The sequence below is a fragment of the Falco cherrug genome, chromosome 12 (genome assembly GCF_023634085.1).
Source record: "Falco cherrug isolate bFalChe1 chromosome 12, bFalChe1.pri, whole genome shotgun sequence".
NCBI lineage: Eukaryota > Metazoa > Chordata > Aves > Falconiformes > Falconidae > Falco > Falco cherrug.
In genome coordinates, this window is record NC_073708.1 from 23,941,262 (window position 1) to 23,957,814 (window position 16,553).

At 51.5% G+C, this 16,553-nt stretch overlaps 1 protein-coding gene across 12 annotated transcripts in view; it reads left to right on the top strand.

Moving 5' to 3' along the window:
- RNF220 (ring finger protein 220) overlaps nucleotides 1-16,553 on the top strand; it is a 232,774-nt gene that overhangs the window by 159,714 nt on the left and 56,507 nt on the right. For 11 of the 12 annotated variants that reach the window (XM_055725233.1, XM_055725232.1, XM_055725228.1 and 8 more), the window contains 2 exons: nucleotides 9,322-9,417; nucleotides 13,726-13,768. In XM_055725233.1, coding sequence (XP_055581208.1) covers nucleotides 9,322-9,417; nucleotides 13,726-13,768 — 139 coding nt within the window. Of the gene's footprint in view, nucleotides 1-9,321; nucleotides 9,418-13,349; nucleotides 13,560-13,725; nucleotides 13,769-16,553 lie in introns of those variants that run through there. The other variant, XM_055725240.1, reaches the window with a different exon arrangement.

The following is a 16,553-nucleotide window of genomic DNA, read 5'->3' on the forward strand; positions in this document are numbered from 1 at the left end:
CATAGTGCTCCCTACCATTGGCATTCCCATCTCCTGCGTGACTATCCTTGACTCACATGCCCTGTCCTGCAGATACTGGGAGGAATGTGGAGACCTGACTATTTCTCCCATGAAAGAGCAGAAAGCAATCCCCAAACCCACCCTCCATGGATAATCCACTGAGCCCGAGGCTGCCTTAGGCTGTCTCGAAAGAGCTGGAAAAGGCACCCGCAAAACGAAAGCAGTTGGACTCTGCAAGCTCCCCTTTCCCTCCTCGTCAGGTCTGAGTGTAGATAACTCAACAGTCCCAAACACATCGCCTGCGAGGGAGAAGGATGGCTAGGAAGACAGATTAGCTGTTTGGAGGGAAATGCAGCGAGTGACTGACAGAGACCAGATAAAGAAGAAGGTCCATCTCGCGGCAGGGCCGGGCTTTTGAAGTTTCCATTGACAAAGAATCCCATTTGCCTTGAGTGAGGGGATTAAACTGGGACTGGAGCGTCGTTCTATGTAAAAGAGATCAATCGTCCCCTGTCACCACATGGATCTCTTCCCTTTGCCCGTCACGTCTAGGGCTAAGAACATTAACTTCAAGAAGCCAGGAGAGCAGGGAGGGAGAGGGTGAAATCAGGAAATCTTTCATTCCCTTCTCAGAGAGCTTGAAAGCCTCTCAGCCCAGGAGGATTCATTATTTCTAGGTGGCTTTTGCTGGGAGACAAGTCCTGTGTGGCATGGGAAGGCACAGCGCTGTCACCTTCACCTGAGCTTGGTATTAAAGGCCCCTTTGTAACCAGGCAGGATTGAGGAGGAGGGTGGTGGGAAGATGAAGGCTGCTCTTTCCCTTTGTGCCCACTGAGTGTTTGCAGCATGGGGTGGAAATTGCCCATCGAGATGTGCAGTACCTCCAAGAAAGTCCTGCTGGGGACAAAGCTGGGTCTGGGTCACCCTTAATAGGAGTCCCAGGCAGAGGGATGGTGACAGACATGCCCAGGCACCCAGGCATTGCGGGAGGTCTGGCAGGCACTGCCTGGGAAGAGCTGGGACTTCTGCCGTGTCCCACTTCCCACCCCGGGAACTGGTGGGAGGCATCATGAGGACCGCGGGGACTGCTGCAGTGTTTCCTGGCTGGTCCTTCTCCCAGTGCTGACAAAAGGGCCAGCAGCTCAGCAGCAGGGCTGCACCTCCCCATCCCTTAGGAGCATCCCCTGGCAGCACAGGCAGCGGCAGGTTGGTCCCACTCGCAGACATGGGAACTGGGGTGGGTGCAGTCTAGCCGCGTTACTTTTGTGGTCACCAGTGGCTCTAAGACCACTTCAGGGATCATTTAGGACCTTTGCATACAGTCTCACTACCATATTGCTGCTTCTGCACTGGCCTGCAGCTCCCCCCAGGATGCAGCTGGGGACAGGGGATTTAACCCCACTGTGCTCTGTCTCCTGCCCTGCTCCCATCCCTTCCCCACAGTTGCCCCTGCAAACGTCTCTCCTGCCAATAAAAGCCCAGATGTAAATGCATGTTCCTTGCTCGCTGCGTTCCTGCCCCTGAAGAGCTGTCACTCACTGCACCGGGTCAATTTTCATGGCAATATGTCAAAGAAAATCCAATCACTCAACATGGGATGTGATGAATGCAGAATTATTGTATCAGGTTCTTCTATTATTGGAGCGGACGGAGGCAGTGATGGCCAAGCAAGGGCTGCGAGCTGGGGGGCTCCAGCCAGCGCGACTGCTTGGTGCCTGGGCTCCCTCCCTGCACAGGCAGCTCGGAGGGCAGTGCTGAGCACCACGTAGCTCTGCAGTGCTCAGGATCCTTGTCTGCTTTCTGTTAGAGACCAAGCCCAATCGATGGTGGTATGCCAGTGTGGACAAGCCACTTGGACAAGCAGATGACAAACCTGCGCAGTGAGTCTCAGGATGAGATTTCTATCCAACCCTGAGTGCCACTTTCTTAGGAAAGCTGGTGACATCAAGCTGGGCTCTGCCAGCCTCTGGCTGGGGAAAAGGGCCTGAGGTAGCTGCCTGGTGTCTACAAGAAGTCCTGTGGCCCGCACATAGCAAGGGGAACACCACTGTCTCCTCCCAGCTGCAGTTTCTGTCCTGAATCCATGCTTGGATGCTCCCCACAAGGCTTGTGATAGCCTTTGGTGGCTGGATCTTCGTGTTGCTGAGAGACAGGTAGCCCATCGAGCCCCCACAGGTCAGGCCAACGGCTTGCTCTTCCTGGGCTGCCTCACACCTATACTTTGCAGAAGACAGAGGTGCATAAAGATGCTGAAAGCTCATCTCCTTTGCAGAAAGCACACCCAGTGGCACTGCTCTGGGAAAGGTATTCTTTAGGCATTGGACTTCAAGGACAGTCCTGGACACCCGTAGCATCCTCCTCTGATGACATGCCTGAGACATCAGGAGAAAGAGGAAGGGTGGGAAAATAAATTCTTCACCAAAGAGGAGTTTCAGTGTCAGTGGGAACAGATGCTTCACGCCCATGTAAAGTGATGGAAAATGTCCTTGCTTTTACTGAGCTAGAGATCGCGGCTCCATAGTTCCATTCACCAGTGCAGTTGTTCACTAAACCTTCCCTGCCATCCTGGTCACCACGAGGCAGCCCAACACGAGTCACTCAGGAGGACACTTTCTGAAGGTGTGTCCAAGCCAGCCATGCCCCAGACCTCTGTGAGCCCAGAGCTTCCCTGCAGCACTCCCCAGCGTGGCCAGAGGCTGTGCCTCAGGCAGATCAGGCAGCAGGGATGCCTTGCAGAGGCATATGGACCACACTGCAGGCTCCATCCAGGCTTGTGGCTGCCCAGGAATCTGTACATAACTGTCAGCAGCGTGCAGTTCCCCTGGGCATCGCTCCTGGGCTTCATGCTCCCCCCTTGCCTTTCCCCTCTTGCCTTGGCTGCCTCTTGCAAGGGGTGGTGTAGGACAGGAGCACACGTTGGGTTGAACCCATGCTGGTGAGGTGTATGAGCAGCATAAGTCCAGCTGTCCTGCTCTCCCTTAAGCAGCAAGTGGCAGCTCTGAGAGCCAGTGTCCCCAGGTCTTCCTAGCCATCTAAGAGCGCTTCTTTGCCACTGCACGTCTGGCTCGTGGCTTTCCCTCCATGGACTGTCATTTAGGTGGGATATCATCTGTGCCCGGAGAGATCTCAACCCCTGAATTTCAGGGTATTAGCTGCAGACTGTTACCTGTCACCTAACAGGTGAACTGACAGCCCCTGTGAAAGCTCTGGTAGTGACCACTGAGGAAGAAGAGGCTGGGCCCCATGAAACACACCAGCTCTCACAGCGGGTTCAGCACTCGTTTTCCACTGCTGCTTCCTAATACATGACTGCAAATTGCCGTTGCCACTAACAGTCTGTCCCATGCACCGGCGCTTGCTGCAAACACACACTGATGTGAGCAGCCAGGAGCAAACCCCACCTCGCGCACCCAGCAGAGGCTTGTGGCCGCTTGGTTTAGGTGTGCACCCAGCTCCTGAGGGGTGCCTGCAGGCAGGCAGCCAGCATCGTGTTGCTCCGAGACCGCCAGCAGAGCTGGGAACCGAGCCACAGTGCCAGAGCCCTTTGATTCCCCTCCCCACCCCCCCACCTCCACCCTTGTGATTTTACAGCTTCACCGAGCAGTTTGAGAGAGAATTACAGCATCTAGAGGGAAATTTGACCACTAAAGCCCTCCAAGGAAAAAGAGCTTTGAAGCAAGCAAGATTTGGAGCCTTAAACCTTGACAGAATGTCTGTATTAAGCCTTTCCCAGCTGCCTCGCTCGAGATGAAATTTCTAGCACAATCATTTAACTTCTCCGTATCATGTCTGGTGGTAGGAGAAGGGGACGGGTGTCAGGGCCCTGGGGTTTTAACTCCTTCTCTTGTGTCACTGGTGGGGGGGTTGGAGAAGTCACTCACCATATCTGTGCACCCTCCCTCTGTAGCTGTGATTTACAAGGAAAAATTAAAAAGCTAAATCCAAATATTGTGGCAAAGCTATGGCCAAGCCAGGGACAGGAGAACAGCCCGCAGATATGCAAAGGAGGGGAAATTACATAGGAAGCTTGCTGGCTGGCCGCACTCCCTGCCACTTCAGGGTGACGAATACCAGAGCCACTCCAAAAATCTCTCTGCCAGGTTTTATTCCATAAAACAAATTACCCCATGAACAAACAAAGCCCCTCGCTCCCCTTGGGCCAAACAGCTGTGCCCTCCCATTAGTATGGGGGAAACCGCTGTGTTGGGCAGGAGGAGCAGAGAGGGATGTGGTTGCAGAGGGGAGCCGGGCAGGCTGGCAGACCCCGGCGGCCCGTGGCCAGACCTCCTTCCCATTCTATCCCCCGTGTGCCAATGGGCACTTGTCCTGGAATGGGCCCCTTTCCCCGCCATGTAGCTGGTGTCTTGCCCAAGAGGACCCAGAGCTCGATTACAATCCCAGGTGTGACTGTAACATGCACAGAAATAAATTAGTAGCTCACATTTCTGTAAGCTCATTCTGCTTGCAGACCACTGGAATCTTTCAGCGAAGGCCAGAAGCTGCTGATACCATTATTTCTGTTCACTATTCACACGCTTCTCACATTTAAGCCTTTCATCCCCAGCTCCATCCCACCTTTATCTCTGCCAGCTAAAAGCCACTAGATAATTTTACCCCTAACTTTCCCAGGAGCAAATGTGGACCCTCCAAAAGCTTCTAGGAAACTCAGCTCTAATAGTAGCATCTTTGTGTCAGGAATCCTCCAGCAATAACATAAAAAATAGCTAGCAGAGTTAAGGGGGAAAATCGCAGCAAGGCCTGGTATCATTCATTGCTTTCGGGTTACAGTTCCCAAGTGATAACAGCTATTAGCAACACTTTGACGGCTTCCCTACGGTGGAGGGGAGGGCAGGAGACAGAAAACATGTCAAGCCATCACCTCCATGTTAAGTGATAAGTACCTATTTAGACGGCAGAGTTAAAGCTGAATGCATCAAGCAGGGAACACTTTGTGCCAAAATAAAAAAAAAAAAAATAATAAAAAAAGGCCATATAGATACATAAAAAGCGGGGTTAGGGTATTTGTTCTGCTGACAGCAGCTGTGATGGATTGTTTAAGAAAAATAGACTCCCTGTGTTTTTCCAGGGCTATCAGAAAGCAAGAGTCCAGCACTTTAATACTCTCAAATGACTGGCCTTGAGAGGCAGCGGAATGTCAGAGGCACCGGCTGGGCTCCCCCAGCACTGACACCTGCCCCGGCTGCGGCAAGAGGCAGCGCTCAGGGCTGGGGGCGGTGCGTGCCGGCAATTTCCATCCATTTCCTCGGGCCGGCGGCTGCACCCTGACACCCGTCCCTTCCCCTCGTGCTGCCCTGGGCCCACACCTCAAGCGCCTGCGGGTCGGAGCCAGCGGCGCGTTGGCACGCGTGTCCTTGCCAGCATCGCCTTGGAGCTGCCCACAGCTCCTCCTCCCACAGCGAGAAGCGGGTCCGGAGAGCGATGGACTAGGCTCACAGCAGCTGGCACACCAGCTGCACGATGCGCATTCATGCCGATCCTGCCCGGGTATTTATATACGTAAACTATATGTTGTTCCTAATTGCAATGAGACCGCCGAAACATTTGCAGATGCTGCAGCTCAGCTCTGCAGAATTGCACGGACCGTGGAGGGTGTCGGGAGCTACCAGGGTGTGAACCTCATGGCACGAGCAAGGCTTACATGGCCTCTGCTATCTGCCGGGATCCATGGACACAGGCACGTAAAGCCCTTACATCCAGACATGTCTCTTCGCCTTGGCATGGCACAGCTGGGCTCCAAGGGGTAGGAAGGAAACGCCAAGTGGGGCCATGGCTGCCCAGCACAGCAGGAGGGGCAGGAGGAAGGAGGGAGTGCAGGGCTCAGACAAGATTGATGGCCTCGTTGCCATTAAGAAAAAAATTAGCCGGTGGCGGCTATCATATTAAAGGGTGAAGAAGCTGTGAATTATTTTCTTAAAGATCTTATCACTTACAATGATAATTTTACCTTCCAAAAGGCCACTTTTAATGAGGCAAGCCAGGCAAAAAGTCATGATTTAATGCCAGATTTTTTTTTCCAAACACATTTTACTGCTTTTTTGTCCATGTTTAAAAAGCGCCGGTGACCTTTTTTTATTTAGCTTGCCCCAGGTGTAATGCTCAGGCTGATCCTCTCAGGGTTTATAACCTCCGCAGAGAGTGCCTTTACCCAGCGGAGAGATGATTTAAAGGGGAGGGAGAAATATGAGGCTGCACAGCCGCTCGCACAAGGCCCTTGCCCCATCTTTCATGCTAGGAGCCGTGGTTTGCCAGGGGAGGGGGGACCAGGGAGGGAGGACAAGTGCTCTCACCCCAATAGCCCCACTCAGACGCACCTGAAGGGGAGCTGGGCTGAAATGGCAACCAGGTGGGGGATGAGATGGCCGGTGGCCTTTCCCAGGGGAAAAAGGGGTATCTCACCATCAAGGCTTGTTCCCACCGTGGTGAGGCGGCTGGTCCCCAAAGCCAGGAGCATCTCCACACAGCTGTACATCACACCTGTCTGCACGGAGAGCACCCAGCACCGTGGTTTTGGGGTGGGATGGCAGAATCTGAGTCTGCCCTGCAGTGCGAGCATGCACGAGGGCTGGGAGGACACATGTAAGGCTGCCTTTTCCCTCTGCAGCCGTCTTCCCAGATGCTGGCTGAGATAGGGATGGGGATCACATCGCTGTCCCTTCCCCGCCTGCTGCAACCCAGGTGGGAATGAGCAGTGTGAGTGCGGGGGGCAGAACATCCTTGGCTTGGTGTGCTGTGGCCAGGCATCCTCACCGCTTAATCACTGGAAAACAGCCCCAACATGACAATTTGGGATAAAATAGGCCAAAATCAGGATGGCAGAGAGGCTGGCCTAATGCAGAAATGAAAGTGACCCTGATGGCAAGTGGCTCTCCTAATCCCTTAGCCCCTAAGCCTGCATCCCTGCCTGCTCCCATGGCTGCCTGAAAGGCAAAGTGTGGCACAGCGCATGGAAATGAGAAAAACAAATGAAGTCAAGTTTCCTAAGAGTGAAGGGGAAGTGTGACTTGGCATCTCTAACGCTGTGTTTAACATGCTGGCGAGGTATTTAGAATTGAAGTGCTTGCACACAATTTAAAAATAGACAGTTTATTAATCTAAACTGCAAGTGTATGTAGAAGAGGCCTCGAGATTGACATCTTTGGGATTAGTTTAGCCCTGCGTTTTTCCAGAGGTCATCGCCATGGTGCTCAGGAGGTTTGTGGAATAAATGGGGCCAGCATTCTTCCTGGGACCACACGCTAAAAACTAATACATAACGTTTAATTTACTGTCTCCATAGCTAGCCCAACCATTTTTCACATAATAATATTGGATTAGAGCTACCAGAAGCTGAGCGGGAAGCTGGAGGTGGGGAGGGTTTGTCTGTCTGTCGCGGAGGAATGGGGAGATGGGTATTTTTTCACCTTCTCTAGAATACATTGGAAGACAAAACAGATTTCACCCTCCCAGCTCCAGAGTGCTTGGCTTATTAGAGGAGGGGTTGGACATTAACACTGCTGCAAACAGGGATGTTGTTCTGAGTCACACCTGAAGGCTTTGAGCTCACATCCCTCTGCTTTATAGGGTATGTGCAGTCCTGCTTCTTCAAAAATGTTCCTCATCCTCCATTTAGAAAATAAACAACAGCAAGAGCTTGGGGTCTGCACTCTGCAGAAATTTTCCTGGTGGCTTCACATGGTTATCAGTGGGCTTCTCCAGAAATACGTGAGCGGCTCACCAAAACCCATCACCAGCTGGGTTCAGCCAGCAATGGAGAGCCCCCCTGCTCTGCCCATCTCTGCCCTGGGAAGCAGAGGCTGGTGTCTTGGGGCAGCCCTCACCCAGAGCCCCCCGCCCCACAGGCTACCACTGGCCCTCCCAGTGACTGGCATCCCCATCGGGCTGAGCTGAGGAGCGTGCCAGCCCCGAGAATTGGTCAGCACAGCCCTCAGCATTGGCAGGAGGGACCATGTCCAGGGAGATAACTGAGCACCCGTCAGGGAATTCCTTTCAGGACGTCATGGTCGGTAGAGCTATGCTTTATGGCAGCGCAGTGCAGGCAGGGATGTGGCTATTGCCCTCGTGGCAAGGCTGGCAGCTCATGCCCATGGAGTTGAACATCCCAAATGTTCAACCCCAACATAGGGTTTATCATCCCAAATTCTCCTCCCCCACCACCATCCCAAGCCTGCCCTCCCTGCATGCCCACCCCAACTGTGCTGCTGTGCTTTTCTCACTGGGAGAGCTGTCCGAGCCCAGGGGATCGCATCCTGCTGACTGAACCGATTTGTATGCTGACTCATTTTCCCACTTGCTCGTATCTTTTACAAAAAATGCACATTTTTTCACATTTCATTTCAGCCCAGAGGCAAATATTTCTGGAATACTTGCCTTTCTCCAAGGTATTATGCTTTTTAATAATGTTGTCACCACACTTGACCTGTCCAATTCAGATGATATCTACACTTCGTTTCGCAAACACACACATCTCTGAGCAGTCATTTATTGTCAAATCTTGCCAGCTGATTCTCAGAAACAAACATCTGGAGAGCTGCATTTCTAGTGTACATTTTTTACAATGTATTGGGCTATATTTAGCCTAGTTAGCTAATTTATATTTTAAATTAGAATTTTAAATTGCATTTTTCCCTCAAAGTCTTCTAGTAATAAAGTTCACTTGCAACTCAGTGTACATTTTTTTATGCACTGTCAAACTCCCACAGTAATTTTCCTGCTAGAGTTCACTGTGTGTAGAATTTAGACTTACCTACTATTGACTTGAAGTTTATCAGTGATTTCTTAGGTCTCAGATATCACTGATCTTTTTCACCTTCTAAAAGGCCCTTTTTTTCTGTGCTACTTATTAAAATAAATGGCATCATTACAGAAGGAAGAGGTAGCTGCGCTGCAAAGGTGCTGAGAGCTTTAGTGGAGTTTACAAAGCTATTGAGAGATTTAGTGGCACTTAGAGGGGTGGACAAGGGCATGTAAGCGCCACTCCACATCAGCAGGCCTTCGCCTTACCATGTGAATTTCTGGTGTGGTCCTCACACACTGTTTTGAGCAGGGCCTGATTCTGCCCCCAGCCACTAGACCTGGAGACAAAATGCCCATCCTTTTGTTGCCTGATGCCTTTGCACTATGCTAGACCCTGCAGCCTGGTCCCCTTTGTGGGGCAGGGTCCCATGGGAAGAGCAGAGCCAGCCCCACAGCCCAGCAGTCCGTCCCAGAGCCACCCCACAGCCCGGCAGACACTCTCCATGGCAAGCAAGGGGCAGAGAGCTCGGCAATGCTCACAGCATGAATTTCTCCTTTCTCTTGCAGTCAATTTTGTTGTCGGCCTCAATCAAGCGGGAAGGAGATTCTCCAACGGCATCGCCCCACTCCTCAGATGACATCCATCACTCCGACAGATACCAGGTAAGCAGGCAGATGCCATCACTGGTCTCAGCCTTAGGCAGGGAGCCAGCTCGCCCCAGTGCCTGCAGCCCTCCGTGCGTGAGAGCCCAGCTCTCGGCTGTGCACCACTGCCCCAGCTCGCGTGCCTGCAGCATGGGGACGTGAGCACTGGGTCCCTCGCACGGCTGTGAAGGTGTGCTTTTGTCTGCAGAGTTCTCCCAGGTCCGACATTAAATCACAGCTGCACAAAACTGCTTTAAATCTTTATAGAGGTTTCTGTTGCATTATATTCATCATCTTGGTCATTGCCGTGGCTATGTTTGTCATTACTTACCCTGTGCCACTGGGAAACTTTCAGAGAAGTGATTTTTTTTGTAAAACAGTGAATGATGTCAGCCTGCAGCAGGCCAACATTTTCCATTTCACTGGTGTGCCACTGCCTGGCAAACTAACTCATGACTCCCACTCAAACCAGAAATGGTTTTGGACCATCCACAGCCATGCCAGCGTGTTTTATAAAACACTCTCTGCCCAGAGAAGCAGCAAGTCTTGACTTGTGATACAGTGGGTAAAAGTTGAGGGAGATGGAGCAAGATGAGAAAGGCAGCAGCACAAGTACAGGCTTGGCTTGTTTTAAGTCTGTCTGTACTTTTGGGGCAGGCTGGCACACTGGACTAACTCAACACACATCCAAACTGTCTGGCTGCAAGCCTGCACTCAGCCACTGGCTTCAAGTAAGCTCTGAAAGGCAGCGGTCAAATTAATGGTGGTCTTCAGCACAGACGCAAGCGTGCCTCCACCTGCCACGTGGACAGGCTGGGCGGGCCGTGGCTATACCAGCTTGGCATACGCCCATCACCCTGTATCCTGCGGTGCTCTGCAGCGATGCCCTGTGCCCAGAGTCAGGCAGATGATCAGGTCTTCCTGCAACAGCCACTTTACGTTGTGCCAGGTCTGCGTTTGGATCTGCAGAAGGAGAGGCTGGTGACCAGTGCTGGAGGTCTTAACTGAGCAGCCCCAGTTAAACCATGTGTTCCTGTAGATAGGTCCTATTAGTAGCAGATTTGTACATTTGTTGCCCATTACTCTGTCCTCTGTTCTATTTATTGTTTATATTATCAAATATGGACCAGACCCTCCATAGTTTGCTACATATTCCCGTGTAGCCTTCAGTTATAACCTGGTGTCACATCAGAGTCACTTCACCCTTCTATGAACAATGAGACATGGTGCAAAGTAAGAGAAGCAAAACCCTGCAGAAGATACAGAAATGCCTGATTCAGGTAATCCCACTCTCTTTCCTGCCTGCTATTAAGGCTAATAAATAAATCACGTTCCTTCCAAAAGGGCAAGGAAGAGACTTTTGCCATGGCCCCCTTTGTTGGAGAACACCCCTCCCTCCCCGCTCCGCCAGACTTCAGTCTCTGTGAAACTGGTGGTCCCTTGCAGTTCTCCATTCCTATAAATTTTTATTATGTCATACTTGAGGACAAATATTCTCAGCAGAAGCCCCCTCTATGTGCTGAGTCTAGGTAGTCTCCAATGTGTTTTAAGTTTGTGAGTGTATTTTATGGAAGGTTGCAGCCCTTAATGCAAATGTGTAATGGGAGTTGTAAGTCCGCACTGCAGGGAGATAAGACCTCTGGGGCCTGATTTTCATTTACGCTTCTGCTGGCTGCGTTATGCTGCTCTGGCAGTGTAAAGGGACCTCAGAGTGGGTGCCAGGGTTGTGTAAAGCCTCAGCATACCCTTAATAAAGCCACAATATGAATAAGAATTCAGTCTTCCTGGTTTACCAAGGGAAATGTTCAGCAAGTAGAGCAGAAGACTCTCATGGTAGTGACTTTAAGGGCTGCAAAATTTAGCTTTCCATATGCAGAGGTGTGCTGGAATTACGAATGTCCCTTGTGTTATCTGTGATCTAATCATGAATACACAGTGTATTAGTAACAAGCTAGAACATGAGTTATTGGCGTATAGGTTTTCAGAATTCCTGTGGCTCGGTTTTCTTAGTCTTAGTGCTTATTTACCATGGGGATATTTAGGGAAGAATGAGATTTATGAATAGGAGTGCTACAGGAATATGGGCTTGCACAGCATTTGGGCTGCTCGCATTGCTCTCCACACCGAGAAGGAGCTGCAGCAGAGGCAGTGGGGTGGCTCCAAGACATGGGCAGGGGCGGGTCCCCTTGCCTCCCCTGTGCCAAGCCTGGTTGCTGGAATTTGGTACATGGACACTGATCGGACCGAGGTGGTAGCAGCTGGTGTAGTGCAGGACCTTGTGATTTGGTCAGTGGTGGGTGTTGCTCTCAGATACAGTACGTTCTGTCAGCTGGGGCTTTTCCTGTGCTCCAAGTAAAAATAAAGACATTTTAGTTAGATTTAGATACAACCCTGAATCCCCAGTGGGAAAATCAACAGCAAATTATAAGTTATTCACCATACCACAAAGACAGCACTTCAGGCTTGGAGGGAGACCACCTTGCATGGGTCAGCTGAGCCCACAGAACATTTGTGACTAACATGTGGAGTAAGTATAACTGAAAGGCTAAAATCCTCGTCCAGGAAGGGCTTCCCTCCCTCCACCTGAGCTCAGCAGTGAGCATGCCTCCCAAAAGACAGCTTAATTAATCAAAGGGGTAAAACCAACAATCAGCAGCTTTCATTCAGTAAGCAAGCACATGTATGAAAATACAACTGCATTTCAGCTTGCAGACAGATGTACGATGCAGGTCAGCACTGTGCAAAGCTTACCAGCCAGCACCTGAACTTGCTAACTGCCTATCATCTTCTGAAACAGCAAAACATACCAGGGCTTTTTGGTTTTTTTCTCTGAAGGAGCAGCAGCTTGTCAGGTGCCAGCACAGAGACCCAATATGTAGGTTTGATTCCAAGAAACAAAGTCTGAGGAGTCTGCAGAGGGGAGAACAAAGAGGATTGTGTGTGTAGGAGCCTGTGCTGCCCCATTTCTAGCCCCTAGCTCTATCCTAACCTCAGGCTGGTCCACTGCGACCACCTCCCACCACAGCTGTGGGAAAGAAATCCACCAGACCAGTTGGATTGCCCAGGTTTGCTGAAATGCAGAAAGGACAAGAGGGGGAAGAGGCTGAAAAGCAGAGGCGAGGTGGCAGCGCCCCACCTGCAGCCTGGGTGCCCCCACACCTGCAGCACTGGCCACTTCTCCTTGGGAAGGCCGGGAAGGTATCAGAGCCCCAAAACCCAGGTGGGTGCCACTGGGGTGGGTCGGGCCGGCATGCCCAGCCCAGCCCCAGCAGACACAGGGGGTGTCGTTGTTCAGGCCGCACTCAGCCAACCGGGCAGGTGGGAGGGCCAGGGGTTCTTTCCCCAGGGCCTCGCCCGCCGCAGCCCAGTGCCCTTGGGGTCCCATGGTAGGGCTGGGCCAGGCCTGGTGGGGCTGCTGGCCCCCCCCCCCCCCGGCCACAGGCTTTGGGGCCTAGTTACCCCCCAGGTGCGGGACGGCTGGTGCCCTCGGGCCCCCAGTCCCTAAACGGGCAACAGAAGTTGGAGAGCAGTTGCCCCTGGTGCCTGATTGGCCAGCAGCTTTGGGTTGTAGTTGTGCCCAGGGCCCTGATTGGCCAGTGATGTTGGGCCTAAAGGGTGCTCAATCCCTATTTGGGCAAAGAAACCTGCCTCTAGTTGCTCCTGGGTTCTGATTGGCCAACTGGCCCTGGATTCCAGTTGCCCCAGAGCTCTGATTGGTTATGTACCCTGGGGGGGGGGTGTCCAGTGGCTTCTGATTCCTGATTGGCCAGACACTAGGGCCCCAGTTACCCTTGATTTCTGATTGGCCAGACGCCTCTGGGTTCCAGCGGCCCCGGGGCCCTGATTGGCCGGGGCTCGCTGGGCCCTGCTGCCGCCTGTCGGTTGCCATAGGAACTTCCTCTTCTCGCGACTCTCCCCGCCGGTTTCCTGGTGAACTTTCACCCGCTCGGCGGCGGGTCACATGACCGGGGCCAACATGGCGGCGGCCGCTGGGGGCTGATCGGCGGCGCCTGCCGGGCCGCGTCGTATCCGCCCGCATCCCGGGCCGCGCGGGGGGGTCCGCTCCGGGGCCCACCGCCCCGCTGCCCCGCCGGCCGCCGGCGGCGCCCGCGGCTATGCAGAGCGGCAGGAGGGGGCCCGGCGGCGGGGGCCGGGAAGAGGTGGGTGCGGAGGGGGGGGGCGCGGCAGGCCTGGGGCCGGTGCGTTGTCCCGGCGATGCGCGGGGCGGGGGGTCCGGGCCGGGCCTTGTTTATCGGCGGGGGGCGAGTTGTTTACATCGGCGCCCGCGGGCCCTGACACTTCTGCGCTCTTGTCTCCCCTCTGCAGACCTTCCTGCGGGTGCGAGCGAACCGGCAGACCCGGCTGAACGGTGAGTGCGGCCCCGCGCGGCGCCCCGGGCTGCCCCCGCCCCGCCGGGCCTCCTCCCGCGCCTCCCTCTTCCCGCAAAGTTTCCATAGTTTTGTGACCCCCGTCCCCGCCGGCCGGGAGCGGCGACCTGCCTCGGCGGGGCTTCGCCAAGCAGCCGGTGGGGTGCGGGGTGTGCTGGGGTGAAGCCCTCCAGGTTCCTCCCCGGTTCCCGGGCGAAGCAGCTCTCGGCGCTGGGAACCCACCAGCGAGCTTATAAGTGTGCCCTGAATCCTGGCTGTCGGGTCGCGGGGCCAGGCAGCTGTGCTTCCGCGGCTCACATGGCAGAATCTTGCAGTAAACTTTTAAACCAGCAGTCTGAGCGTCTGTGCATCTGACATCATGTTTTGGGGGTGTTTTGGGTTTTTTTTCCTCTCAAACACACAGATGCTGGTGCGTTACTTTTATTCTTGTGTTTCTGGGTGTTCAGAAATCTTGTTATAGCAGAAAGTCCCATCTCTGTTTGTAAATCAGAAAAAATCTGAAAGTATGTTTTGGGGTTTTTTTCTTGAGCTGAAGTGGAAACTTTTCCCAAAGTTCAGGGAAGTTGGAACTTAGTAGTTAAATAATAACAATATTCTGTGATCTGATCTTTGTATTGTTTTTAGCCAGTCTAATATGTACCATTTAGTCAAAATTTGGTTATTTGGGTTATCAGGAGGCTTCTTAACCTTGAGCTTCCTGCTGTGATAGTTTAAGATAACACCGGTGATGTTCTGCTGATGCAATTTATTTAGAAGATAGAGCAAAAGATACTTTTAACAAAATAGAAGAAGGCTTCAGCGTGTGCTCATACCAAAATAGTTTGCTTGAATCTGAAGTACTACATGTTTAGCGTAGTCTTAAGCAAATAGAAGCGTTATTAAACTACCGACCCAATGTCTTTGATAGGTTATACATAACTGAATTCAGAACTAGCTTAGAGATTTCTAAGTATTAACCCAGAGGGCCAAAAAAATGAACACTTGGAAGTCTGTGACGTCATACAACAAAGAGATGAGTTGCTTTGCATCAGTCACAGGTAACTGCTGGCAGGTGTGTTCACATCTGCACTCAGGTGAGTGCAGTGAGTTGCCAGTGCTGGCAGGTGGACCCTTTTCCCGGCAGACTTAAGATGGCTGACATACGCTGAGGTATTGCTCTGCGGTGACTTGTTTTGTGTGGCAGAGGTCTCTGGAGTCAGTTGTGTCAAACTTTATTCATCGTTTTTGGATAGCTGGGGCTGAGCTCCCCCCTTCCACCTTTCTTCAGGCCAATGCTGTGCGGTTACCTTATTTTCAATAAAGTCGAGCCAGGCTTGTGAGGTTTTTGGTGTTGTGGAGTCCTTCAGTATGAATGAAGGCTCTTGATGACAGTGTGCTCTGCTGAACTGGCTCAGTAGTACTTGATGCTTTTGACTTTAGCTCCAAGTAGGGCTGCAGCACAATCTGTGTAGATTGCGATCTAGGAACTCCTCTTGGGCCTGTTCTCGGATGCTTTTGTGAACCTAGGCTCATCATCTAAAAGAAGGCTGCTAATTTTGTATAGCATTTGTGTTGGTTTTGCTGAACCTTTTACAATCGTTTTTGTATGTACCTGTTGGGGTACAGTGAGTCGAACAGACATATTCCAAATGAGGACATTCAGTTAATTTATGTAGTGCCCCTATAATGCTGGTATATCCTGTCAGTTCAGTTGTACACCCTAACAGTACTAGGCCCAGATGCTAGGGAGCTGGATGCAGAAATACTACCTGAAGTGCTTTGGGTCAACAAAGAAGGTCAAACTAGGTCAGAACTGGTTCCTCCTGGCTGTAGCTTTTTATGGATCTGGTTACTACTGTTCCCAGAACAGAGCTGTACTGATGCCTGGTTCCATCCTATGCTGTTAGATTAGTATTCAGCTGGATGGTTGGGTAGGTTATGCTGCTTCTTTCTGTGCATTTATTTGACTGTATTTGTGTCCACTGAACTCGGCCTGCTTTCTCGTTTCCTTCTGCACTTTTGTTTGCACTAAAGTAGCTTTGTGGTATTTGTAAGCTTTGCCACGTTATTGTTGAACAGTTATTTAAGCAGTATTGCTCCAAATGGAGAACATTTGGGTGTTCTGAGGGGTAAAAAATGCTTATTTATCTATATCTTGTGTTTAAATGAGCTTCTAATCAATCACGCGACTTTATAGCTTGCTCTGTGAGAATGGCCTTATCCCATGTTAGTTTACACTGACAGAAGTTATGTAGGACTTGGTCAAAGGTATTTGGCTTTTTGTTTCATATTCTTGTTGACACACTGAAAAAACTTAGGATCTAGAAAATGCTATCTGTCAAAGAAAAATCTATTTATTTCATTTGTTTTTTGTTATGTTTTAAGTGTACTTTCCAATATTGTTGTAACCAGTTTATCTTGGTAGCTCTGTCAAGCTTCTTACCAGCTGAGTTCCAGAATCACTTCTGGAAACTCCTCCCATAAAAAGGGGGTCATGGTATTTGCTGTTCCTCCACATAGTCCTTGGCTCAAGTCTCAGCTGCCCAAGCTTCTTGTGCTTGAGTCCTGTCAGATCTCCTCAATGTGTTCCATCCTGTTGTGGTCACTTGGGAAAGCACAAGAGCTAAGGAAAGAGAAGGTAGAGAGGGAGATGCCTTCTGTGAGCTGCTGTTGGCCTGGCTGCAACATGATTGGGTCCTGATAGTTACATGGTTCACAGGTACCTGATGGTCCAGAATTTTAATTCTGTAAGTCAAACCTTTGACTTAAATTGAACTGTAAGTAAGG